Source organism: Camelus dromedarius, chromosome 22, assembly GCF_036321535.1.
Source record: "Camelus dromedarius isolate mCamDro1 chromosome 22, mCamDro1.pat, whole genome shotgun sequence".
Lineage (NCBI taxonomy): Eukaryota > Metazoa > Chordata > Mammalia > Artiodactyla > Camelidae > Camelus > Camelus dromedarius.
In genome coordinates, this window is record NC_087457.1 from 35013906 (window position 1) to 35041653 (window position 27748).

At 57.0% G+C, this 27748-nt stretch overlaps 1 protein-coding gene across 9 annotated transcripts; it reads right to left on the bottom strand.

Moving 5' to 3' along the window:
* On the bottom strand, positions 1–27723 carry KBTBD11 (kelch repeat and BTB domain containing 11). 9 transcript variants are annotated; one of them, XM_064477616.1, is made up of 3 exons: positions 19610–19754; positions 12811–12938; positions 1–6535 (listed from the first exon to the last, which is right to left on the bottom strand). In XM_064477616.1, the coding sequence occupies exon 3, from the start codon at positions 5718–5720 to the stop codon at positions 3705–3707; it is 2016 nt and encodes a 671-aa protein (XP_064333686.1). In that variant the 5' UTR covers positions 5721–6535; positions 12811–12938; positions 19610–19754; the 3' UTR covers positions 1–3704. The 9 variants fall into 9 exon arrangements, 6 of the variants coding, with proteins under 6 accessions (XP_064333686.1, XP_064333684.1, XP_064333685.1 ...); XM_064477614.1 differs by lacking the exon at positions 19610–19754 and adding an exon at positions 13559–14081; XR_010377386.1 differs by lacking the exons at positions 1–6535; positions 19610–19754 and adding exons at positions 9753–11890; positions 13559–14081.
* Positions 27724–27748: the final 25 nt, after the last annotated feature.

Consider the following 27748-nt stretch of genomic DNA (forward strand, 5'->3'; position numbering starts at 1 on the left):
TTTCAGGAGCACTGGCATCACCCAGCGATTTATTTCATCTTGGCACAGACAGACAGACAGACACGGTTTTACGGGATAGGTGCCGGGCCTTGATCCGCACGCGGCGCAGACAGTGTCAGCCGCCTGGGCTGTCTCTCAACGGGTGTGACGTGTCTTTAACCCCGGCAGCTCCGGGGCCCGTGCAGAGCTTTAAGAAGCCTTGGGGGAGTTTTCATCTCGCATGAGAACACGTTGAGCCTTTTATTTCCCTTCATTTCAAACCAGTTCCCCAAGCACGGAGACAGTGCCCACCTGCCCGCGGCTGCGCGGAGAGCTGGCGCCACGTGGTCCAGGCACCCTCCTGGACGGGGAGAGCCTGGAGAAACGCGCCGCCGACAGGAATGTGGATGCAACCGGGACGCGTGCGCACTTCCACCTCAGACCCTACCATCTTCTTGGAATAATGCCACTGCAGAGGGAAGGGGGAAATCAGAACTCTGATTTTTTTTTAACACCAAGATAAAACATTTTGGAAGCTAGGAAAGCATCTAAAGCAAGACAATACGAAACAGTGGTTCTGTTTACATTCAGCCCAGGAAGGTGTTATCACAGACTATGTCCTGAGACCATCTGAACCTCAGGGAAAGGCAAAGAACCAAAAACATCTCATTTGAGAATCTTTCTCAGGAAGTTACCCAAGAGACCGGCGGGTTAAACAGGGGTTACCAGGATCACTAAGGGGTCACCAGAAATTAACAGAAATGGAGCAGGTGACTCGTGTTTGTAAGTATTTGCAGCAAAACTGATCCAGGTAGGAGTTTTAACTCAGCAGCCAACGAATTCCCACAGCGTTCATTCTCTTCAAGGAAAAAGAAACAGGTGTGGCCACAGATTCAGAAGTCAAGTCACCAAGTTCCAAACGCAGCCATGAGTCCAAGCTGGCGCTGGGTGGGTCCCAAGACCAAGAGTGAAGACAGAAAGAAAATGAAGGCATCTTAGCCCTGTTCCCTTGGGCTCTGAATGAACCCCAACTGACAATACCCAAGTCACGGCTGGTCAGCTAACCGCAAGAGGAAGCTTTCCGGAATATCACTCTCCCCTTAAAATGCCGCTGCTCTTTCCGGGGTCCGGATGTGTCAGTGCGCATGCACTGCTTAATTTCGTGAGAACTATGGATGGCCATCCTCAGTGTGTTAGGTTCATCTGACTCTTCACTGATCCAAGATCAGGAGTATTTCTGCCCTGTTTCCCCACACAGAGCTGCAAGCAGACTTAGCGCTTCACATTGAACATAACGAGGTGCTTCCTGGGACCCTCAGAGCTGCGGCCAGTATCGGCCATGCCTGCCCCTCCCCCCAGCAGTCCTCCAAACCAACGATCTTGGGTGGGGTGGCTTTTCCACGTGTTTAACTGGTGCACACCCTCCTGGCCCCACACCCCAGGCACTGCCCCCGGAAAGCAAAGCGATCTGGCTCTCACGGCACGCCAGGTCCTCAGGGCTTGTTCTCGGTGATGTCACTATCAGAAACCCGGTCTCTAAGGTTCTGCACCCTCTCCACTCTAGGCTTCCTCGGGTATTTCAGGCTGACAAACCCCAGGCGTTCCGGGACCAGCTCCCAGAGGAAGAGGTGCTCTGCGTATACAGACATTCAACCAAAGGGTGAAAGTAACAGACAGCACTCCGGCTGGGCTCGCCATCACTCAGCTGTCCACCGGCGTCTAACACGACTCCCACCCTCTTAAGGGAAGCCCGCTTCCACCGTTCACGTTTCTAAACAGTAAACATCATAGGAATGATTTCCCAAGTGAAATCACGGTGATGATACTTCATGGGGTTGATACTGAAGGAACAACAATACTAGCCTGTTTCCATTTCACATGGAAGTTTTAGCAAAAGTGCTGAAATTCCAGAGTAAAAATGTCCGGCCGCGAGAAACACTCATGTCTTTAAAAGAACATCACTTATTTCTGTTGGATCTGAACTCTTTTTCTCCAACTATGTCTCCAGTCGACTGCGACAAAGAAGCCAAAGAAGTCGGGTGATATGAGGCCAGTTTTCCTTTCCTAAGATGATGAACCAAGCTGCGAAGACACCGTCTCCTGGCAAGAGCAGGCGTGGGCAGGCACACAAGTCAGCAGGACGCACTCGGGCTGCAATGGTCCCGCCTGGTCCTGGAGCACAGGCGTGATCCATGGCGTCCTTCCTCACCACGCTGAACAGACGGCTTTCCTAGCCACAGACCCTCTAAAAAGCATAACCTACTTCCCATCTACCCCCGGACTGGCACAGAGCTAAACTCCCGTCACTGGGTTCACGGGTCAGCCAGTCAGGTGCACGTGACTTCACCTTCTTACTCGCCAGTCACGTTCCACGTGTGCTTTTCTGACTGTAATAAAAAAGTGATTGGACTCAGAATCCAAATCAGTTTGCCTCTGTTGATGAGTGGGTACTGTATTGTAAAAATCTTAATAAACAGGAAGCCCCGTCCATACCTACTTGGAAAGTAAAATGCTGTAACAAATGAGGGGGTGGGTCCTTGTGCCCTGTTAATTTCAAGTTAACTCTATTAAGATATTTTGGCATTCACAATTAGGAAAATGTAGCTTACCTGCTAAACTACATGTTAAATACACGTTACTTCCCCATAGGTCAACCTGCTCCTTGGCACTCTGCCACGTTTTCTCAGAACGATGCTTGCAGAAATGGAACTTCCCTCATCAGAATCGCAGGATTCACATTCAGAACATTATAGGGAGTGGGTTCAAACTGTGCATGCAGGTTTCCCTTTAGAACTCTCAAACAGAAAAGATTGTAACCTTCTCTGGGGGGAACACTACTCTCCCTGAGCCCATTTAAAACGTGAAAACGGCCGAGTGCACCTGGTGGTCCTGGCGCTCCCTCTGGAACAGACCAGCACCCACGTCTGCTGCCAGCTTCCCCCTGAAGACATGCTCTGCAGCAAACGTCCAGTCACCAGAGATTAAAACTCAAATAACAGCACGTCGTTATCCTCTCAGCGAGCATAACTACGACCACCCTTTAACTTGAAAATACTGAACCCGTGGAAGTTACGTCTAAGAGCTTTACTTACCAGTTATAATTTGAAGCCTCAAGCCAAAAGACATGTGACCCTCTTTCAGTGATTCCACTAATATAGTTCACGTTGGCCTAATTTAGGACCTCAATTCTTGGGCCTTGGCGCCTTCTCATCCTGCAGTGAGCCACACTGCACCCACAGAACTCAAGCCTGGCCTCCTGGCCACTCTGCCAGCAGCCCCTGGGACACCCCAGTACACCCCGAATACATGCTGGGTACAACCAGTCCACCGCGGTACACTCCGGGCCCCACCCACTGTACCCTGAAGCTTTAATCTTGCATCCTAGTTCCTCTTTCTCAGGTGTTTTGTATGTTATTTGTAAGGGTACGTATTTGCACACACTCCTCGTCTTACACCATCCACCCCACTAAGCGAAGCAAAGCGAGAGGAGTGCAGATCAGCGAAGCGGACCTTAACACAGTTTTGCAAAAGGTCTTCAAGGCCCCGCGACAAGCTTCTACCGTCTATGTGTTTCAGTGACCCCGTGGGCAGCGCCCACCCCACAACTCTCCCTCCCCGCCTCCACTGCCGTGGCCCAACTCCAGCTTCCCTGTTGGGATCTCGGCCCGCGGGGCCTCCCCTGTCCCAGGGCCGCAGAGGGACACGCCTGGGCGACCCCAGCCACCCTACGCGGAGCCCTCCTCGCCTCTGTCGGGCTTCTCGGGCAGGTTGAGCACGAACGGGAAGAGCACACCCCGGGCGTCCGGAGGGGCTCGCAGCGACTGGAGCTCGAAGCTGCCTTCCGTGCCCGCGTCCCCGCCGGGCTCGCTGTCGGCGGGCGGCACGAAGCGCCAAGTGCCTGCGCGGCTCACGCAGTAGATGGTGCCGTCCAGGGCGGCGCAGCGGAAGGGCTGCAGGCCAGACGGCGCGCCCGGGGGCCGCAGGTGCGAGGCGCAGCGGCCCCACTGCTTGGCCAGGCAGTGGTAGCGGAGCACGCTGACCCCTCCGGCCGGCCCGGCCGCGGGCGCGTCGCCGCGGGCCCCGCACAGGTCGAAGCGGTAGATGAAGCCGTCCAGGGCCACCATGTCGGCCGAGCGCTCGCGGCTGCTGCTGCACGGACACTCCAGCCACTCGTCGCGCCGCGGGTCGTACTTGAGCAGGCGGTAGAAGAGCGAGCCCCCCGACACGTAGATCTCGCCGTTGCAGGTGGTGGCCTCGTGCGCCACGGCGAAGGCGCCCCGGGGAAGCGGGGCCACGGCGGCCCAGCGGTCGGCGCGCGGGTCGTAGCGCTCCACGCTGAGCAGGCACTCGCCGCCCACGGCGTACAGGTGGCCGTCCAGGGCCAGCAGCTGCAGCTGCGAGCGCGCCTGGCGCAGCGGCCGCACGGCGCTCCATTGGTCGGTGGCCGGGTTGTAGCAGAAGACCTGGTCCGAGGGCCGCGCACGGCCGTCAGGGCCCGGGGGCCCCACGCCGCCAGCCACGAAGAGGTAGTTGTAGAGGACACACAGGCCGCAGCCCCGCGCAGGCGCGCCCTCCGGCAGCCGGGTCAGCTCGCGCCACTCGCCGGCCGCCTCCTGGAAGCAGTAGACGGCGGCGTCGCCGCGGCCCTCGGCGTCCCCCGACGGGCTCTGCGGGCGGCTGCCCGCGCGCTCCCCCGCCGGCCCGAGCGCGGCGGCCAGCAGGCGGGCCCGGCCGGCACGCAGGCGGCGGCGCAGCAGCAGGTCGCGCTCGGCGCCGGACAAGCGCCCGAACACGGCGGGCTCGCGCAGCACCTCCAGGTAGTGGTCGCTCATGAAACGGTAGGCGGCGTCGCGCAGCTCCGCCAGCCGCTGCCGCTTGGCCGCGCTCAGCACCTCGTAGCAGTTGGCCAGGCTCAGCTGCGGCGCCACAGCCTCGGTGGCGCGCTGCGCGGCGCAGGGCAGCTGCAGGCGGCGCGCGCCGGCCACCACCTCAGCCACGTTGTCGGGCCGCACGCCCGCCATGCGCCCGCTGTACGCGTAGGCCAGCAGCAGCCGCAGCGCCGCCCAGCCCACGCCCTGCACCCGCAGCACGTCCCGCGACGCGCGCGCGCGGAAGTAGTCGCTGCGCGCCGCCAACACCGCCTTGTGCGCCCGGAGCCGGCGGCCCGACACCTCGATGACCAGGTCGGGCTCCCCGTGCTCCGGCCCGACGCCGGGGGGCACGGGCGCGGAGTCCCCGGGCTCTTCCGGGGACGCGGGCTCCTCGGCCGGCGGGCGCTCCCCCGCGGACGCGGGCTCTTCCGGGGACGCGCACTCCTCGGGGGACACGGACTCTTCCGGGAACTCGGGCTCCTCCGGGGATGTGCGCTCCTCAGGGGACGCGGCGCCCGCGCTGCCGACCTCCCACTGCCTCTCCACCACCCGCTGGCCGCTGCGACTCGAGGGCGGGGAGGCCGCTGCGCCCTCCGCTGCGGAGGCGCGAGACTGCGGCGGGGAGTCGTCCCCGGAGCTGAAGCACAGGGACGCGCTCAGACTGCAGGGTGTCTGCGCCGGGGACGCAGCGCCCTCCCCCGCGGCCGCGTCCAGCGGCTGCAGGCTGCCCTCTCCCGGAACCTCGGGAACGCCGCCCCGGTCCCCGGCCTGGCCGCACGCTCCCTGCGTAAAGGCGCGCCCGGGCTCGGCGCCGCGGCCGTGGTCGTCCCCCGGGTAGAGGACGCAGGAGGGGGCCACCCGGTTCTCCATGGGGGCGCTCTCTCCGGCCGCCGCCCGCGCTCAGCAGCCCCGCATGGCTTCGCCCAACTCGGGCCGCTCGCCCCTCTGGGGCTTCTGGCTCCGCACGCTTTTCCTGGCGCGCGATCAGATTTCACTTGTGTCCACGCTCGGTTTTGCTCACACGCCGCTCCCCTCGCGCCCTCCCACTCTCCTCTCCAGCGAAAGGGGTGTATCGACTCGAGCGCGCTCTCGGCTGAACTTGTGAACCCAGCTGCGCTACCGCCGGGCGGCGGCCTGCCAGGGTCTTTGTGGCTCAGCCCCCCGCCGAGCGGTGATGCTTCAGTCGGTGGGCGGGACAGCCCTGGAGCCACAGCCGCCGCTCTATCTGCAGGTCCTGCTCCGCAGAACTGAGCGGCCAGGTACTTGTAGGGAACCAGGGCCCCGCGTGCCCTTCCTTCCTGAGTCAGTGTTTATCACTCCACATGGCACCACATCGCTGCCTCCGAGGACCAACGAATCGGAGACAGGCTGCGGTCAACACTTTCCAATCCTGAGTTTAACTCCGTGTTTTACAGAGAGCCGCCCCCCCTCCTCCGGAGCTTTCTTTTTTGAGTGACTCGCTTCGGGATTAACGTTTATGAATGGTCAGCTGGAGAATTCGTGTGTGCGCGGCTCCCCTGGTGTGTCTGCCACCACGACGGTCACCGGTGGAGACGGGCATAATTCACCGGCCAGGTGGGCGTTAGGGAAACACAGCCACTGCGCACGCTGGACCGGCCCGCCTCGTTTAGCCATCAGAAGCCTGGCTCTGACTTCCTCTGTCGGGCGTCAGGTGTTTCCACGTCCTGTTTACAGGAGAGAGAGAGAGGCCGTTGGAATTTGCGTTTCACAGTAGGGCTATTTGGTGTCGTGGCACCCACCACACTTCCCTCCACAACTTACAGGTGACAGGATTCAGATTTGGTGGGAACAGGGACTTTGCCTTTTCAGGGCTGGAGAGCTCAGTGAATAAGACATACGGATTATTAGGTATCTAGGTATGAAGAACAGCTCCTCCTGAGTTTGAAGGCCTATAAAGGGAACCCAATTCAGCCTTAAATACACTGGGTTGACCCCCAGGAAACCGCCAGTTTGGTAGCTCGACGGCAGTCAGATCTCCACCACTTCCTACTTTCAACCCGGTGAGACATGTATGTAAAATTAAGGACTTTTAGCGAGAAAGCACGACTGGTCTATGAAACCTTGTTTGTTTTATTATGTGAGTTTTCCTGAAGTCATTTCTAGTCAAGTGTCTCACATTCAGTCACAACAGATATTTGCAGAAGGGTGCTGAGGGCTCTTCTCTGGAGTTGGCCTCAGAGGCTCCAACTCTGAAGTCTGTCTGAACTGCTCATCCGTGGAATTGCGTCTCCCAGAACCCCAGGGAAGCCACTCCCCAAATAGCAGACCCGTGGCCAAAGAAAAGGCCCAGCACCCAGACCAAACCGAAACACAGCCAAAAAACAAAGCCCACAGAGGTACGGTGAAGGCAGGTGTGAGCGCCTGGAGACGAGGTGTTTTTAAAAAAACAATAAAATATCCCCTAAATTGGCAAAGCCTTCACTGAGACTCCCCGGCCTGGGAGGGGGGCTTCGTGTAAAGAGAGGAAGCACATTGTGCTCTGGGTTTCCAGAAGAGACTGCAGACAGAAAACTGCACCACGCAGAGCTCAGGCTTCTCGTCACTGTGCAGGGGGTCACCGCTCCGGCGCGGTGGGGAAGGTGACACTTAACCACCCCCTCCCCCACCCCTCAGCTGCTCTTGAATTTCTGCTGATCACACTTAATACTGACCTGGCCCCTCTAAACGCTCTGCGCTGAGTGTGTCTGCGTGTGTGCGTGTGTAAATACACACCTGAACCAGGCCCCGTCTTCCTGCTCCTGTTACTGAAAGAGCTTTCCCGGTATCCTCAAAAATCAGAGTCTTTGAGGTGGAAACTCAAGACTCTCAGTTCTCTCTCTCCCCCCACCCCCCTCCCTCTCCCTTTTCCAGAAGTCTTTAGCCATAACCTTCTGGGCACATTCGGCATGCGCAGGGCACTGTCTGGGACCCGTGGGAGCCGCGTGGAGGATGCTGGGGTGGGCTGACACTGACCGTGGGACGCCAGCAGGACACACCGGGCTCGTGTGTTTACTCAGCTGTGCCCTGGCCCTGCCGAGGCTGCGTCCAGTGAGCTGGAAGTGAACGCTGGCCCCCGGCGACGGGGGGTGTGATGACAACTGGAAACCTGCACAGATTTTATAAGCAAAGTTTCTGGCGTGTGCCCAAAATGCCGGAGGCGCTTTTTTAGCTGAGTCACTCAAGGGAAAATTTGATAAAAATTAAGACAGATTTCCGTATCTTACCCCAATATGCACATGAACCTAAATGTCTGAAATAAAGTCAGAGAACCGGCCCCCTTATTTGCTTCTTTCTTTTCACACTTACTCGTGTAGTAGAAAAGACCTTGGAGCTCAGAAAAATAACTAGTTTTTTTTTTCTTTTTTTGGCCTGGAAAAGGGTTTCAGAACTTCCCAGCCCAACCCACAAGACTCCTCTTCACGGAAGTCATCACAGACCCAAAGGAACACACAGGATGGGACATGTTTTAAAAGCCTAAGTTTGGAACTTGTGTTTTAAAAGCGCCACAGAATCAGCCTAAAGCCTGAGAGAACCAGGCAGACTAAGTATTTTGTCTTCGCTTCAGCAAGCAGAGGCTTCATCTCCACGATGAAACAAACACAGCCCCGTTCTCGCCGGCCCCCGGGTGCCCCCGGCGTGGGCCACAGAGCAGGCTGGCGGAGCCGGCGCAGCCACAGTCCCACCCAGTCCAACCGTGACGGCCGCACACTGACTGCCGGCTCTGCGCCCAGCGACCCGGTCAGGGGTCCGCGCCCACCACACATCGGCCAGGGTGAATGCTGTCAGGTGGGCAAGGCCATCTGTCACTGACGCTGGGTCCACGAGCTGGGAGGCCGCCCTGCAGTGCCGCTTTCTGAAGGACGGTTCTGCAGAGAAGCAGGTCCCGGCCCCCACCCACCTTGCAGGACAGACGGTCAGATTCCCCCAGAGAGGGAACCACGTAGATGGGCCATTTCCTTGTTCAAACGTGTTAAAGGAACTCGACATTAATAGCTGTATCTTTCTTTCTTCCCCAAATAACCCATTATTCTGATTTGGCCTTAAGATAGGTGGGGAAGAGTCAGCCCACAGTGTCACAGTCCTCCACGTTGCCGAGACAGTTAGGTGTGGACTTGCTTGGACCGGCAGTCCGCGGTTTCCGGAGGGACGTCCGCCCCGCTCTGCGGTTGGCCCTGGAATCAGAACTGCCCCCAGAGGCTCCGGGAGGGTTCTGCGCGCGGCGCGCCCTGGTGGTGGTGAGATAACCGGACTCCGCGCCTGACCCAGGCGGCGGGAGGGCTGCTCCCCTGGGCCCAGCTTCTGGGGCCTGTCACAACCGAGGAAGACAACACCTGAGCCCAGCGTAGTAACGTAGTAACGGGGCGGCCCACGTCGGGGGAGGTACGGAGTGGTGCTAACAGGCCCCTTCCCGGCTGCAGTGGGAATTTTAACAGGGACTCACTTTCTTTAAATGTAACTTAGGGAGCATTTCCCCCAAAGAGCACACATTTCTTCTTGACACTGTAAGTGCCTAAGTGGGGTTTTCTAAAGCCCCTTCTATGAATTTCTTCACTATTAATGTCAATTTTTAAAAAAAGGATTGAGTCTGATGTCCTAATGTGGACACTATGTACACACATAATGTGGACATTAGATGATTTAAAATTAAATACGCCTCATTGTAATGCTAGAGGTTGCTAAAGGAGCTCTCCCTTTCCAATAATGAAGGCAGCTTTCTTCCTGAAGTGATGAGCAGACTCAGGAATGCGCACTCTGCCACCGCCTCGTAAGGCATTCCTCCCCAGCGTCCTCGCCCGTCTAGCGTCTCGTCCGCGTGTCCAGCCACACGCCTGTGACGCCAGAGTCCCCGTGCCCTGCCCGCTGAGGCCCCCCCACCACCACCAGAACCCCTCTGCCCACACGGTGAACAGCCACTGAGCCCGGGGTTAATTCGCAAAGAAAACACAAAGCGGAGGCACTTCATCGAGTCTGGGACCCTCGCAGGGGCCTCAGCACTTGTCGGGTGGTAGGATGTGTTCACTGGCTTCGGCTGCTCCTGCAAATGCTGCTTTCCAGGGCTCTTTCCTCTCTGGGCACCATTTAACGAGCTGCACACACAAGGCTGGGGAGGGCAGCCGCTGACCTCACTCCAGGGTCCTCGTTCACTTTTTGTGCCACGGGACAGCCCCAGGAAGACCATCAGAGCGGCGTGCCTGCGACGATACGGTCCAAAGCTGCCATGAAGAAGCGACACCCACAAGTCTAAATGCCACTTCAGGGGCTCTGCTGTCTGGTGCTAGAAGCCGGGTGCTGATGTCGGGGAGTTCACACCCTTGGTGTCCATCTGCGGCCAAAGCCAGGTCTAGGCCGTGTGCTGTGTGAGGTTCAGGGGTGGGTGGGGGTCTGGTGTGTGTAATACTTAAGTGGGTAAGTGATGTCCTTCAGGAGGCAAAGCGAGGTTCACCGGAGCCCACTCCACCAGGCCGCATCCTGCAGCTTTAACTTCCTCCTTGTGAAGCGCGTGTCTAGGACTCACTGGGCTGTAAGGTGCCCTGAGTGCCCGAGCGGTGACGAGCCAGGCGCACCTGCTCCGTCTGCCCTGCAGGCACCATGGTCACCGACACACGGGACCCTCGCCAGCAGCCCTTCTGTGGGGTCACGCCGTTTTAGCCCTGCTTTTCCAAAGAGGAAATGAGATGGAACTTCACCAACGTCACACAACCCACCAGCCCAGCTCTTAGAAGGTGGAGGACCCAGAAAGGGGCCCCGCGGCCTGGCTCCAGCGGCCACGCTGTGAAGCCCCAGGCCCGAAGCCCGGAGTCCTTCTGTCCGTCACCAGTTTTGACCGGGAAGCAGCTGGCTCTGCTGCGTCCGCCTGCTGGGATGACGGATGCCCACAGAGCCCCCACGTCTGGCCGGCTGCCCGGCGCATCCTGTGAGCAGAATTCTCGTGACTGCATCTGCCCGCACCCTGTTCTGAGAGTAAAGCAGATGGAGGCGGCAGGGAAGATCGTGGAGGGGATGGCTCCGACTGCTCTGCCCGGGTGGGCGTGATTTAGGGGAATGACAGTGCGGTGAACCTTCTGGGAGAAGTAAAATTACTAAGAAATTCCTTTTTAAAGAAAGCTTTTATGTAACAGCTATTCTCAAAGTCCAAACTCCTTAGGCTGGTAAATGAGGCATGTGCCATCTGTTTCCCTGTCTCCGCCACCCTCATCTCTCACCCCACTCTCCACTCTGCTCGAACGCCTCTCCATCCTCCAGCAGGAGCACAGACGGCCACCACACCCTGGGAAGGCCCATGCAGTGTGTGTGTGTGTGTGTGTGTGTGTGTGTGTGTGTGTGTAACCCATATAGGTGTCCCTGTGCACTTCCACCCTGGCGCCTCTGCCTCCCAGAGCCCCCTGCCCTCCTCTGAGCCAGAAATCTTGCTCATCCGCAGGCTCAGGCCCCCAGGGACCTGCTGTGACTGGCACTGCCTTCCTCACTTCCGGGGTGAGCTACTGTGCAGTCTGTTTGCACAGAAGGTCTTATTTTAGAGCCTCACGTGCATACGTGGCATCCTTTTCCACGAGGATGTGGAATTCATGGAAATGCATCAATCGTTTCAACCTCGGTACAGGGATGCGTCCTGCAGAGCCACCGGGAAAGGCTAGACTGACGGTGAACGAATGAACACTGACCAGGGAAACTAAGATAAACAAGTCTGAAGACACCCAGGTTAGAAACTCTTCCAAAACAAGCTCTTCAGCTACACAAAGAACGACGTACACTAGGGTGTTCTCAATGAAACGTGATGCACAGCGCACCACAACATTCTTTAAAAGGGGCCGTGGCTGTCTCTGGGTGTTGGACTAGCGATGGGCTTTATTATCTGCTATAAACCTATGCCTGGGCTCTACATTTGCTACAATAAATAACCATAAAGCGTTGTGGGTTTTACGCGTCCAGCCCAGGACCGTGCCCCGCTCTCCCAGTGCCCCGTCCAGCAGGTCCTCCTGCCGCAGTGACGTGGCCTCAGGTCGGTGCTGGAGAAGGGTTTCCACCGGTAGGTCAGGGAGCTGAAATCGAGGCAAAGCGTGTCCTCAGGAGAAGAAAGCAAAGCCAACACAGAGCAAAAATGCAGGACATGGAAAGAGAGGCCACGCTCTCTGGACAGTCAGGCCACAGCTGGGGGTTGGGAGGTAGGCAAGTTCCGCTTCTGGCTTCAGGGACCACAAGTGGGGTTCCCATCCCCGGAAACTGACATGATTCTGACCATAGACAAGAACCCGCCTCACTGGTCACCGCGGGGATTAAACAGACGTGCACAGGGCCTACACCAGCACAAGACCCACTCTGCGCAACCACGCACCGTGAGACCCGACCCCCGAGAACAACGCCATTCCCAGCCCATGAGAGCCCCCAGCAGCTGGGCCCCGGCCAGCGCCAGCACGACTCGGACGTGAGGGCAGGTGGAGGGCTCCCCACGATCTTGACTCAAGAGATGAGAAAAAGCTGACGGCCCAGGACACAAAGTTACTCATCTCAAAAGACCAAAAAAAATGAGCATCAGACCATAAAAAAGCCCGATTTGTATCTGTTCACGAAATTGGTTGGTCACAGGAACGCCCAGGGCCACCCCCCGCTGCCCCGGGTTTCAGAAGTTCAGTGGAACGCTCATACTTTGAGGAGGGCGCCCCACTCTGCGGCCAGCTTCCCAGGGGCTGTGACCGAGGGTGGTGGCCATCACGAGTGTCCCCATGCCCTTGGCTGTTACAAGTTCCAGGCTGTTTGGGGAAGATGAAGCCCACGTACAGAGATCACACTGACACTAATCAAGCTGGACAGCCAGGTCGCAAAAATCTGTTAAACAGACCTGCTGATCCGCTCTGGTTTTCAGATCGTAGACCTTTGCTTCTAATTCCAGCACTTGGATACCCGCAGGGAGAGAGCTTTGTGACCCACCAGACGGTCCTCAGTTGGTGATGTCACAACGCACCTGGAGTCACCACACTTTACAGCAGGGGGGCCGAAGGGCACTGCTGGCGTGCTCAGGATGCGTATGTGTCACACGCCACCGGAGGTGCAACAGGTCCTGTGGTCACCAGAATCACAGACCTTGAAGAACTGGAAGGAAAAAGGCTGAGAGTAAATCTGCATTCACGCAGGAGAGACTCCAAGTTAAACGCTAGGCTTCCGGAAGGGCCTTCGGGAAGCAAGCTGGGAACATTCTGCAGCAGAAACATGAGCCTCTGCTTGTGGCTCAGGTTCAGGAATTACTGCCTTAGCCAAACACTAAGATCACACACAGAATCAGAGACCCTGGAAAGAGGCACTGGAATTGCATTACTGCCCGGAAAGTTCTAGCTCTGAGGCCCAATTCTGAGCAATATTTGGGTAAACTTAACTCTCTTAAAATAAGTCTGTTTTGTGCATCCACTGAAATCAGGTCCTGCCAGTGGGAAGCTGGAGTCAGAAATGAGAGACTCTCTGCATTAAACAAGTCCCACCCCTCGCCCAATTCTTCAGTCTGGGAAAGTCCGGTTAACGCTGATAAATAATTAACAATTTCCAGTCCTTTGCTTATTTACGGCGGATGTATACCAAACGCCTGTGGTGCACCAGGAAGTGCCCTGGGTCCCGGAAAGTGGCAGGAACCAGACTTGCAGTCTAGTGACAAAGGCAAATCTAGGCCACGCTTATGTGAATTCCAGTGCAATTACAAACCACGGTGAGAGCCACAGGACCTGAGGATAATGATGAACGGGCCTGGCTTCTCCTCGGGGATCAGGTGAGTCTCCTCTGAGAGAAGTTAGCCAGACAGAGGCGGACAGAACAGAGAGCAAACTCCTGGCGGTGGAAACAGGCTTGACCAGTTCTAGAAACTGAAGAGGCCGGGGAGCAAGGGCTCTGTGGGGTCCACAGGGCCGGGCCCGTCCAAGGGGCCTGGTCCTCTTAAGGACAACGCGGCTCCTCCGATGGCTTCAAAGGCGTGGAGCCCAGGCGTCGGGGCAGGAACGGGACTCACCACCTGCTCAGGGACACAGTGGTGTCAGGCTGAGTTAGATTCCAGGTCCCAGGACCCCCACCCGTCTCACCCACCACGGCACTACCTCAACTCCAGAAACCTAAAACACACTGAGAACACGTCCAAGATCCGACCATTTTCAAGGTTTCTGCAAATCCCGCGGCACCGCAGAAGGCGCGGTTTCCCGGGCCAGGCTGGAGCCTAGCGCGCGACACATCTGCCTCCGCCAGTGCCCCTGGGAGACGGCCACCCCCAGGACGGAGCAGACGCCGCCCACCCCCAAGCCCCTCGTCCCGCTGCTGCCGAGCGCCCTCGCAGTTCCCGGGGCCCCACAACAAGCACCCCAAGTTCACAGCCGGGGACAAGGCCCCGAGGCCACCACCACCCGCACCCTGGGCCACGGGGAGGCCCTGTGAGGTCAGCCGATCAAAAGCCCTCGTGGAGACTGGGATGCTGACCGAGGGCCTGAAGTCGCCTACAGTTCATTTTTAAATTTCTCACGGGAATTTCACCTCATTTGCGACATAAACTGGGCCTGTATCTTCCACCTCAATGTTTTCCCTCAAAGTATCAACCCCTTAATAAGGTCTCACCGATTTAATAAATGGTAAGAACATTTGCGCTAAAAACCAATCACCAAGCGGTCTGTCTGACGTAAGAGAAATGAAGGTGATCTTTCCCTTTTGACTTCTACGCGAAGGTGGTCACCTCCACGGCTAAAAGCGCTTCCCCTGACTTCCTCCTTCCATCTCCCCCGCGGGGGGAGAGCAGGAGTCGGCCCAGGCGAGGGGCTCGTGCAGCGGGACGGGCTAGCACACAGCGGAGGGGACGCCTCCGCGGAGCAGCGAGCGGCTCCACCACCGGCCACGTGACGTCCCTGTCCCGTCCCATCCCGTGACACTGACCTACACTGGCCACACGTCCTCTTTGGCCAAAGGACCAGCGAGGGTGAGGCTTCTCCCCTCACCGTGCTGTCCCCGCGCTCAGGCCACGGAAGCACCAGCCTTCGGGAGACGCAGGCCTTGAGTCAGGATGACGTGGCCGAGCGGCTCTTCACTTCACCTTCCACTGGTTCACTCGCCCCGGGACTGGACGGCGTGCAGCCTCACGTCCAGGCCCCGGAGACACCAGTGGACAGCACGTGGAGAGCCCGTTCCCGTTCCAGGGGGGACGCCCGCTGCTGGGGCCAGCGCTGTGTTCTGAAGTGTCCTAGTAACTGGGCCACTCACCCCGCTGAGCACAGTGCGTGCCCGGCTCCACGCAGACCCCAAGACACGGCCCACGGGTTGGGTGCACCCCTGCCTTTCTGGGGCTTCTGGTCGAGGGGTACGGCAGGCGAAGCCTGTGACCAGTGACCGCGTGCAGGATGCAGATGGGAGGTGCACTCCAGAGGCGCCAGGTGCGAAGGCCTGCCCTGGAGGTGCTCCCCAGAGGAAGAGAGTGTGGCAGACAGACGGACAGAGGACGGGCGAGCAGAACTTGCTGGGAGGACGACGGGGGGCGGGGGGCAGGCCGAGGGCCGCACACAGGAGCTGCAGGAAGGGCAGTTCGGGCCCCAGCAGCGGCCAGATGGTGCAGGCGCACCCTCGGTCCAGAGCCCCATGAGCTCTCCTCAGGGTGACGACGGCCCTCCGGAGGTCACGTGTGCCAGTCCTCTCCATCCTAAGCGCCCACAACTATGCTGAGGTGAGGCTGCGCTGAAAATGGTAATAACAGCTTCCTCTCTGAGGACCCCACCTCGGACTCCTGGTGCCAACACCTAAGAGGTCAGGGGACACCAGACACCGGGCTGGAGGGAGCACATGGGGAGGCCACAGAGACAGAGCGACACCCGGTGGTCCGGCCCCACCGCTTGCATGCTCCCAGTCGGTGGCAGAACTGCATCTCTGTTATCAGTGCACTAATGCCCTCACGAGGCTCCACCCTCGTGACCTCAGCACCTCTCAGAGCCCCCCTCCGAATACCATCACCTGGGGCGGGGGCTCAACATGTGAATTTGGGGGACACACACATTCAGTCTACGGCAGCCACTAAGTTTGTGGGGCTGATCACTGAACAATCATGCCAGCTGGAGCAAGGGTCCTGTTACCCATGTTGTGGACTGCACCCACGGCAGCGGGAAGTGACTGGCTGCACAACTTAGTAAGACTGGTGTCTTTAAATGACCACTCTGCCGACCATAGGAGGAACTGTCAGAGGGACGAGCTGTGTGCAGCCGCCGGGAGCCAGCGCAGTGGGAGCAGGAGGTGACAGTGCTCGGACACCACGGCAGAGCTCTGAGGCCCCTCGACCACAACACCCCAGAAAACAGCACTGAGGGCCTCCGACGGCAGTGCAGCGGTCACCGCCGACTCACAAGCACTACCTACACCACCCCCCTCAACAAGTGTCCTCATGACTCAGCGGACCTCAGTGCTGTAAAAATAATCCACGTCCTGCTGCGAGTCTGAAAGCGTGACGCTCCGTCAAGTTCATGGAGGAAACAGCACAATTAATCAGGGGTAAAGTCACACCTCTGCGACAACGGTCCAGGGGCACCTCCCGGCCTCCCTCCCACTCTCAATTGTGCCCTGTTCCTCTGGGACCTCCTCCGTCAGGTTGTGCTCACCCTTCAGACCCCAACTCAAAGCCCCTTGGTCAGATGCTTCATAGGGCTTATTCCTGTCCTCCGAGAACTTGCCTGCTTGTTCTTACACCTGAAGTAACGTGATTATACTTTCAATGACTTTCGCCTTATTAGGATCTAAGCTGCAAGGGGCTAGGGTAGGCACCGTGTCTGTTTTAAATGCCACTGTATTCCCAGCACCCAGAACTTTGCCTGACCTGGGGTAGACAGTCAATGAATGTTTGTGAAAGAAAAATTAATTTTTAACCCATCGACTATTGCGTAAGGCATGCAACGACTTCACCTCCCAAGGCTGTTTAACACCCTTCCTAGCAGGAGCTGGGTTGTTGGCAGAAGGCAAACTCCTGGAAGTTTCCGCTTTATTCCAGAAGTCATTGCTCATTATTAACTATCTTGCGAAGATGTGCCAGTGCCAACACTATAACGTTCACATAATTACAGCAATTCCAAGAGAGAAACTCAAACCAAGGCCACAGTGGAGACCACAATCCCTTGAACTCCAAAGGGCAGATTCACCCGGAGTCACCACGGGAAGATGTGCAGGATGGCAGGGCTGGTGGCTGGTCTGCACAGGGACGGCCACCGGGGCAGCTCCGAGGCCCCCCAGCAGCCATCCTCTGGGGTCCGCCGCCTCAGATGGAGGGAGGCTGCGGGCATGACAGCTGCCGATGTAATTCCAGGCTCGGCAGAGCCATCAATACCAACAACTCACCGCTGGTACTCAGAAAGCAACTGAAGCATGACCCCGCATGGAGGCCCCACAGCATGGAGAGCCTCTGGTCTCAGGGCCAGGACGAAGACGCTGGACGTGGACCTTCAGCTAGAAAGAGGCCTCTGCTTTCCCACTGCCACGCGGCTACTTGTATCAGAACAAGCGAAATGAAATCAAGCCATGGAGGCTGCCAAGAAAGATGTTCCGAGATGAATGATGGCCTCACCGCATTTCCAGATTCTTCTGTTCTCCCAGGGCTGGAGCCAGCAACAGGCAAGGTCCTCTGGGAGAAAGGAAGCCGCCCTAGCAACAGGGATGCCCAGACCCTAGGACGGCAAGATGCCCACGCAAGCCAGGCGCCCAGGCGGCTCCGCCCTGACCTAAGATGGACATTTACCTGCTTTCTCCCCTCCTCCCAAGCCTAAGACTGCCTTAAATCCTGTAAGCCAAGTCTTTAAAAGTGTTTCATTCTGCGTTCTGATTATATTATCATTGATGGCCATGCAGTGACATGAAAAGCAGGATAGACTTTATTTCATTAAAATTTTGCTTTGTTAGACCCAAAAGGGGAGTTGGAATGCCGATTTCCATACATGTGCAGACACCACACTTGTCCTGGGCAAGTCAGACAGAAGAGGAGAGCTCCCTTCTGCGCTTCAGGGTGGGGAGGATTCTAGCAGCAGGACACCGTTAGCTCGGGAAAAACGCCCAAGGACAACATCGCATCCATTAAGGGCTCCTAATTAGAGGCTGAGGAACTGCTGGTTGAAGAGAACCCGAGGGGGGCGGCCAGAGTACAGGCGGGGGCAGGGTGGCCTCGTTCCTCGGTGGAGGGGCTGCGCAGGGACTTAAAATTTGATTGTAAAGTGCTTTCAGTGGGTTGCGTAGAAATAAAGCTATTGCACTGATCTGTTCTTTTCCTTTCCCTTAGAATAGATGTGGGGGTGGGTGGAGATAGAGAACGTGGTTTCGTAGGAACCTGAGAAGTGGTGGAATTTTTTAAAAACCTTTCTTACTTAACGTTACAGGAGCAGCCATGCGGGACTGGCGCGACCCTGCGGCCCCGCTCCCAGCCCCCCGCGGGAGGCTGGGGACCCCCCGCCCTGTGGGTGGCAGCGGGAGGCCTGCTGCTGTGGAAACCATTTAACCTCCCCTCCAGGCACCTTCAGCCCGCGGTGCGGTGGGCTGGTTCCACGCAGTCTTTATTTAAACGCTACTCCTTTTAGTACTCCCGCCCCCGCGCCATCGTGATGTCAGGCACGTTCAAACCCAGGCGACAAGCACTGTGGCGGGCTGTCTGGTCGGTCAGTGGGGCGAAGCCTGGATGAAAAGAAAGCATTCGCTGAGCACCAGCCCACACCCACAAGCCCGGGCAGTTCCGGGCAGCAGCGGGACCCTGGGGGAGGCGGGGGTCCTGGCCGGCGGCCCCAGGGCAGTCAGGGAGGGAGATGGAGGAGGAACGGCGAGGTGCCTCCGCACGAACTCCGGCACGTTCCTCCCCTCCCCCAGGTCCCTGGTCGGGGAGGGACCTCCCACCCGCTTCCTGCAGCCCCTTCAGATGGGCAGCGTGGCCCGGCTGTGACCGTCCGCGAGGCAAGGCCCAGGCAGCCCCTCGGAAAGGGGAACTGGCGGCCAAGCCAGCCGCTAACGTGGCCACGGCGCCAGGGCCGCCTCCCCAAGGAGCGCGCAGCCTGGGCAGCGGGGCGCCGGGCCTGGCTCCTCCCCGCCGGGCCTCGGGCCGCTCCGCCCCCGGCTGGCTCCGGCTGGGCTCGGTGCGCGGGGGCGCGATCGGCGGCGGGAACGGCAGTGGCCACGGCGCCCCCGGGGCTGTGTCCTCGGAGGCGGTCACCGCGGGCGCAGCGCGGGGACTGGCGGTCACCCGCTTCCGGCAGGATTGCCCTAGGGGAATCCCCGCGCCGCCGCCCCCGTTCCACCCGGCGCCCGGGGCGGGACGGAGGTCCGCCCACCCCACTCCCCACACCTCCACAGCGAGCAGGGCCACTCCGGCCGCCTCCCCATCCTGGCCCCCACCCCGCCCCGGCGGCCACCCCTGGCCCGATCAGCGCCCACCCCTGGCCCCCGCCCCGCTCGTCCTCCGCCTCCTGGGGCGTCTCGCCGCTGCCTTCCCCCTCGGGGCCCGCCCCTACCTCGCAGCTCTGCGCCTCGCCCTCCACCCCGGCGCCCACCCGAGCCCGGGACGCGGAGACCTCGCCGGGGTCTCCGACGCGCATGCGCGGGTCTCTTCCCGCGCACCTGTGAGGACGCCTGGGGGCGGGGCGGCCGCCCTCCGCGCACCTGTGCATCTTCCCGGGCGCCTCCGAGCGCCCCGCCGGCCCCGGCGCGGCCAAGCCGGACCGGCGAGGGTCCCCTGCGGCCCCGGCCCAGGAAGCGCGCCCCCGGCCGGCCGTGCTGGCGGCGGGCCCGGCACTCACCGCGTCCGTGGAGGCCGCGCCAGACGCCCAGCGGCCCCGAGGCGAGGACGCGGGCAGGAGGGCGGCCGCAGCCCCCGGCCAGGCGCGCGTGCTCTCGGGCGCGCAGCTCCGGGTGGAGCGCGCCGGCGCGGCCCTGGGTCCCGGCCCGCCCGCCACTCGCGTAACCCTTTCCCGGCGCAAGGAGGTCCCGCGGAAACCCGGCTGGAGGCGGGGGAGCGGCGCCCACTGGAGGCGTGTCCCTGTGCGCACGGGGAGGGGCGCGGGCTGTGGGCTGGACCCCGCGGCACCTGGTAGATACTGAGTTTGAATCCAACCACTACCCCACCAAGAAGCGAGAAACGGGTTCCCGCTGGCGCGCTGGGGTCCCTGCCAAAAGCTAGCTCTTTTGTGTCCGAGCAAGTCCCCCATCCCCTTACAAAACCATGCGATAATGGGATTTAGTGTGTATGTTTTTGGAAAATTAGGGACGATGCATTGTTGAAATATTTAGTGGTTAAAAACCTGCCCACATCCTTACCGACTCCAGAATAAAAAAGGAAGACATTCAGAGTAGAAAAAATATTCAAGCAGAAGAAACGCTGAAACTTGTTCTTGTATCTAGAAACGTGGACACACACACAGACACACACACACCCGGTCCGTGCAGCGGGGACGGGGCACAGGAGCAAAGGGCAACCAGGGACGCTCCGAACCTCGAGCCAGTCAAGAGCGAGCTCCACGAAGACCTGCCGGATGGAACGCCCTTCCACCTCAACTGCCCTCTGTCCCTGCGCACCGCTGCTTCCCGCCGGGTCAGCGCTGGTTAAGGCCGGGCCCCTGATGGTGAATGCTATTTTTTAAGGTTTTGTTTAAAATAATGATTAAATTTCCAAAGGCACAGAGAACCTGAGCCTTTCAGGTTTTTTCTTTTTAAAAATGTTGCCTTCAACAGTCTCCGCCAGTTCAATGTTATGAGGCCTTGGGTGTTCAGTACCAGAGTTAATACCCTGTGAACATCCTGTGAAAAAATCTTCATTCAGTTGCTATGCAGAATACATCAGGATTTGGGTTAAAGGAGGCAGAAACTGAGCAAACTATCAGGAAATAACTTCTTGAAATTCAGTTCACTCTAGCAGAAACAGAACTTTGGACGCTGAAATAATTCCCATCCTGCTCCAATTTTATTTTACCCAATTCACTTCAGAAATTTCCAGACTCTCCTAGGATCTTTTCAGTGCATCCCTTTTTTACACGGAGACTACTTGTAACACCATGATTTAAAGATGTCCGGGGGGGGGGGGCGGGATTTAAATGCATATTCCCAGCACCTCCCCACCCCATCTTTTCAAGAGACATGTCGGACTGACCCACAGCACCAGAGCTGCATCCTGCTTTGTGAATAAGCCTTCAGTGACCACCCAGCTTTCCCAGTCACAGGTGCCGTTGCCACTAAGGTCCTGGTCTGCTCTCTCCACCACTCTGCCAGCTTCCAGAGATCCGGTAATAAGTCATATTTAACTTTCACCCTGCTGGATTTTACAAGTGCTTGGCATAGAGTAGGTTCTCAATAAATACTTACAGAAGGAGTGAAAAAATAAATGAATCAGAACATCCATGCAACCTCTCCACCATCTAGTACAGGAGAGTGGGCAAACTCATCTATTTTCAGACTTTAGATTTTTTTTTTTTTAATGCACTCTGGCCCCAATACAGTCAATGGAAATTGCAGAGGAACATTACATGCTTTTAATGAGGAGTTCATTCGAATGCCAGGGACCTCTGGGTTTCCTGAAATTGAACCTTAAAAATGTCAAGAAGACAGACAAGTTATCCTAAATATTTTAGGGAGAGCCTGATCGCGCATGGTAGGCTTGGAAGTGTGCAAATATACTGCCGCACGAATCTGCCTGAAAAATAGAAGTGAAGCTGTGGACTCGTCCTGGGAGTGACGGTTTACAGGCCCCTGAATGCAGGGTCCAGGGACTTGGGTTCCAGGCTCAGGGGACTCAGAACTGCACTCAGAAGCTGCATGGATCAGCAGAGAGAGCAGGGCTTTGGGACTCAGCAGATGGGGTTTCAAACATCAGTTCCACCACTGCAAGTCTTGTGAATTTTGGACACTTACCCTCTCCGTGTTCACTGTCCACCTCTGTCACGTGGGGATATGACCGACCCCCCGCCCCACAGGACAAGCCATGCGCCTGGAGCCACAGCTCTTAGTCCTAGTTGGGGAGCACAACTCACACTTGCACTTCCAATTCTGTCCCTGCCTCTTTGGGTGATTTCCAGCAAATATTTTCACCTCTCCAGCTCTGTGCTGCCCCGTATAGTTTGCATTGTATGCATCCAGTACTTAGACCCAGAGGAGGGGGCGGGGGGTGGCTGGTAAGTCCCAGGTGCTCCTTCTGAGCCCTGTTAGGACCCTGGATATTGTTTTCCTACGTGTGCTAATACCAGGTAACAGATAATTTCCCCCAAGCTTTAACAGCCCACAAGAGTTCATGCACTCCCCCAGCTTTCCAAAGGAAAAAAAAAAGCAATTAAATTCCAGTAGCCGTCAGGAATTGGTCCAACTGCTACAAAGTACTCTGAGTCTCTTGGCATGAAAAATTAATTAGAGTATCTGTGTGTCGGCGTGGAAACCACAGTCCCTGCGCATTTCAGTATTCTATCCATATTGTACGAAAGGAAAGCCATCTTCCCCACTGCTCCCCTGCACTCGCCGAGCCCCAGCCTGAGTATTTTCTGCAGGTCTCTCATGAACTCTGGGTGTATCTGCATTCTTTTGTAAGCTACTCCTTAAATATTGGAAGCTCTTTTCTTCGTGTCTGAGTTTTTCCAAGTGTCTTATAAGCCGGTGCCTGAGAACCTTGTGCTCAGACTAGAGGATGCTCCCAGGTTCACAGAACATTGACCACTATCAACAGTGCACCCAGGTGGACTGTGTCAGTGCAAACATCTCATGTTAGAGACAGTCCCGGCCTAAACTAATGCCTTAGCTGTCCTGACTAGACCACCACAGCAGAGAGCTGTATTCTTAGCCTCACACTGGGACGGCCAGCCCTGTCACGGGGGAAGTCCTCCTCAGGAACTGCTGACTCAGTGAACAAGAGCTGCCTTGTTGGGTGCACGCCTGTCCCTCACTGCCCCGCACTGCGGTCTGCCCTGGGCGGCGGGCATCTGCGCAGGTACTTTTCCTCAGTAGACTGCAGACTATCAGGAGGCGGTAAATTCTCAGTGGGCAAGTGTTACCGTCACTAAATGGCCACTAAGTTTATTAGTATTGATCCTAGTAAATGTTCTTTTGGAAAAGAAATAAAAATTTAAGAGTTACTGTAAAATATTTTCATGGTATGCATTTATAGTATTAGCGCAAGGTATCTGCAATTAAGTATGACTTCACATAAATGTGTAGAGTGCATCTCTGCGTCAGTGTAGGTAGAGTTCACAAAATAATGGGTGTGGACACACGCGCAGGGCTCCCTGGAGGTGGGGGCTGCTTCCATTTTACAGCTGAGGAAATTTAACTCTCAAAGAGTGTGATGTAGCTCTTTCATAGTGTGTGAGCAAGAATTCTAATCCCGGCCGGCCTCAAAGCCTTTGTTCTTGTTTACAATGACACTATCCTTCCAAACGAATGATGAATGAATCCATGCCTCAGAGGGCAAATGAAGAAGGCTTATGAGCACAAAAACCACACTCCGTGTAACAGGAACCCGTGTGTTAAAAATAAAATCGGTGTCCCAGGACATCTTGGAGCTTCCTTCACTGCCCTGACTTTCACCCCAGTCCCCAAGATGTTCTGAGCTGTGAGTTAAAGATTAACTTTCAAGCTTACTCTGCCCTTGGGGGGAGGAGGTGCTGATTATGCATCTTGAGAGGGATCTTGCCCTAAATGTCATTCTGCTCAAGATTCCTGCTTCAGATGGTGAGGCTGGAGGAAGTTTCCAGACAGGAAAGTCATGATGCTCGCCTGTAACCCTAGTAGGAAGACGGAGCAGGACAGAAAATGCTCTGGTACAGCCTGCCAGCGTGCTCCTGGTGCCGGTGCTGGTCCTGGTGCTGGTCCAGATGCTGGTGCCGGTGCTGGTCCTGGTACCGCTGCTGGTCCTGGTGCTGGTACTGGTGCCGGTGCTGGTGCTGGCGCAGCTGCAGGGGCCCAGGACTCGGGATGTTCCTGTCTTGCTGAGGGGCAGGGGGTCCCCAGAACAGGGACAGATCTTGTTGTCGAATCAGTCTGTCTGAAACCACACTGCTGTCACCACATAAGGAATATCAGTGGTGGCTTTGATGATGTGCAAGGTTAAACAGGACAAAAAGTCCAAATCAACAGGTATCCACGGCGTTACTGACCTCACTGCTGATAATACAGTGACTGCAAAACAGGTTTTAATTTTTCAAAGATTTAATTTTTCAAAGATTTTCATCTTTGCATAGTAAAGGCCTAAGTAATAAATCCTCAAAAGCATAAATAAGGACCCTTACCCAATAGTAAATTCTGCTTAACCCCAATTTAAAGGTTTTTACAGGTTGAACTATGTCCCCCAGAAAAGATATGCTGGCACCCTAACCCCCAGGACCTCAGAGCGTGACTGTATTTGGAGACAGGGTCTTTATGAAGTAGCCAGGGTAAAATGAGGTCCTTGGGGTGGGTCCTGATTCATTATGACCAGCATTCTTATAAAAAGAGGAGATTCAGCCACAGATACAGCCACACACAGAGGAAAGCCATGTGAAGCGATCAGAGGGTGTGGTCACGGCCAAGGGAGATGCAAGGATGCTGGCAAACACCAGTGGCTAGAAGAGGCAGGAAGGATCCTTCCCTGGACCTGCAGAGGGAGAGCGGCCCGTGCCCCATCCCTCGTGGACTTGCGCCTCCAAACTGGGAGAGGATGCCTTCCTGTTGTCTCAAGCCCCTCGTTTACGCTACTTGGTTACAGCCTGGGACACTGATCCAGAGGTCTTGTGTCTGCTCTATACAAACATTGCTTTTCCAACTGTTTTTTGTAAGAAATCAATTCCTTTGTTTACCCGTTTTCAGTCTATTATGGACTGATCTTTTCAGAGTAAAGATAAATTGTTAGGAAAAAAAATTTTTAAATGACATGCAAAATGCAAAGCCATTTCCTCAGCACTAAGTGAGGCGGGTACACACTCACTCTGTCGAACTGCTGTACGAATTTCGACACGACACATTGCCTCGGTCCTCGCCCTGGCAGGGGGCAGGAGAGGGTCACACGCCAGTTCCAGGATGCCTGGGTGGGCACGTGGCTCATCCGTGGGAAGCTGACCCTTTGTCACACCCTTGCAAAGACCACAGCACGCAGGGTGCTATTGCCCTGTCTTTCCCAGTTGGAAATTGTGGAATTAAGCCATGCATCTGTGACAAATTAGTTGGAGGAGTCGGGCGGTGGGGGTAAAATGTTTGAAAATGGGCTCTGAACAATTTCCAATAAATACATGTGGAAATTTAACCTGCCAGGCAAGCCCCTCTCTCCTGCTGCTCTCCAGGATTCAACTGGGTACCAGGGAAACTTGGAAAATGCCAGCATCAAACTCATGGGGCCTCTCTGTTTGAAACTGTGGCCTTCCAGGAGGTAGGGAGGCCCCAGATGCGTTTACAAAAGTGCTGGACACTGACTAGGGGCTGCTGTTCCCCTCACACTCCCAGCTTCTGCCCTCACCCTTCCGGGAAGCAGGCCGGCGGCTCTGAGGGGAGGAAGGCCGGCAGTTGCAGGCAGGCACCTGGGAGTGTGCCCCGCCAGCCACTTCCCCTTTGCTGCCCCACCTCCACCAGCGGTTTTGTTCTGCACTGCAGCCGGAGGTCCAGGCAGCAGAGGGGAGGGAGGGAAGGCTGGGGTGGGGCTGACCGCAAAACCTTTCCAGCTGCCATTTCTTCTGGGCAATCTGGGACCTCAGACCCCAGCCAGCCCCTCCTGAGAGGCCCCATCTGGTGCTGTCTCCCCCACCTCCTGAGGCAGTTCCTACTGACTGTTTAGCAGAAGAGAAGTAATCAGTGTACAGTGGGAGGGATGGTGAACACAGAAGGAAGGAGAGGACTTGGGTTCCGAAGCCAGTGCTCTCCCCTCTGGTTTGTGTTTCTGTTAAACTAAAGGGAATGTAATTTGAGAATGCAGACACAGACGTCACGCTCCAGGAGGGCGGCTTCCCATAGCTTTCTGATCACCGATTCAGACGGTGAGGAGGGGGGAAATGCAACCGCACACAAGCCCGGGGTGGGGGGTGGCATATTCTTTCTGCAAGTCCACAGCCCCTGCTGTCAACCATGGATCTACCGATCCATGAACTCTAGGTGCAGAATCCCCGTCCAAACACATTCTGTGCTTCGAGGCGCTCAGCAGCGGAGGCAATCGTGAGTCGGAATACGTGGAATGCCAAGCCCACGTTTGCTGCTCGTGGAAATCTGGGTGTGCAGACGTCGAACTTGCTTAAAACGCGGTGTCTGACAGGACGATGTCTTCTGCCAGCACGAGTTCTCTTTCTCTCTTGGCTGAGTATGAATCCAAAGCCTCTTCATGCTGTAAATTTACCATTATATTAGATCTTGCTCAAAGATCAGTGTAAGTAAGGCTGTTTGAACATGGGCAGTTTGCCTGTTCATCTGTAGGAAAAGCTCCATTTCATGACCAGAACAAGATTATTTTTATACTCAAATCAGAACAGTGGTGCTACAAGGAGACAGACTGACGAGAAGTCGAGGACATCTGGGAACAAAACGGGAATCCCATATGTTCACCCCGGAAAAGAAATCACAAAAGCGAATGAGGATGAACCCTCCTTGATTGACCTCGTGGATGGTCGGGGTGTCCTGCGCCCTGTGGGGTGTCTGGCAGCCTCCCTGACCCCTATGTTCTGGACACCAGTGGCATGCATGCCCCCCTCAGGCAGTGACCCCCAAATGTCTCCAGACATGACCCCACAACCCTGGTGCGGAGGGCAAACTCGCCCCGGGTTGAGAGCTGCGGGCCTAGAGACAGAACAGGAATCCCATGTGTTAGCACCAAAACAGGAGAAAAACCTGTTAGTTTTGACGAGCAGAAGAAACTAAAGGTAACTCCCCCATCACCCGTGTTGTCCCTCTGCCTCACCTGAGCAGGTGTGCTGCGTCTCGCACTCCCGCAGGTGCTGGTCCTTGACGACTCACCTGTGGACGCTGGCGAAGGCGGCTTTTCTGGATGCTCCTCAGATTCTGGCACCACCCCTTCCCGGGGCTCCTCCGGCTCGGCGCTCAGTCACCGTGTCCAAGGAGACCCACTGCAGCAGGGCAGGCGGGGAAAAGGCAGAGGCCCACGCCCCCCTCATCTGTGCCGTCCCCGCAGTCCTACACACTCGGCCGCACATGCGCCAGACAAGCTGGTCTGTCCCAATCCCCTACTTACAAGGCTCTCCAGACCTCAAACGGAGGTCACCTGGGATGAAATTCCCAGCCGGCAAGCCACACGAAAGGGTGCTGAACTGTCGCTGGGAGGTGCAGCCAATGCTGAGGGGAAGCTCAGTCCCTGACTTCTGCGGGCGGCTCCTGTGGGGTCTGTGCTCCCAGCCTTTTGTTTTCTCGCTCCACACCCTGGCCCCCTGGCCGGGCTCCAGGCAGAGCGGTTACACAAGCCTCCCTGCAAAGGCGCTAACCCCTCCCTCCCTCCTCCTCTGTGAGTCCAACCCTGTCATCGGAGCTCTGGTGACCTCCGGGAGGGCACGTGGGCCGCTCCAGCCCTCTGCAGGCATCGCCTGGCGTCTGTGCACCTAACAACCAGCTTCCCCCTCCCGCCCGGCTCCCAGCCCAGTGCTGGGTCTGCGGGAGCCCACTGGGCGGGCCGGGGTGCCCAGAGGACTGCGAGCCCCCTGCCCCCTCCCACATTCAGGGTCACCCTGGAAGCTCCAGGGTCACAGCTCTCCACTGACAGGTGAGAAAGCTGGCGTTTCTGCCCTGACTGCCCCTCCATCTTGGAACCCAGGCTCTGCACGTTCTTATCAGAACCGGGCAGAAGTGTCCCCAGACGCGGCCTGGAAGGCGAAGGAGGTACCAGGGATCCTCCCGGAAGGACCAGGATGTGATTCCCCCAGACACGTGAACAGTCCGTGCCTTCATCCCCACAAGAGCTGTTGGGCAGCAGAGAACTCACTGACCTGCCTTGCAAGGGT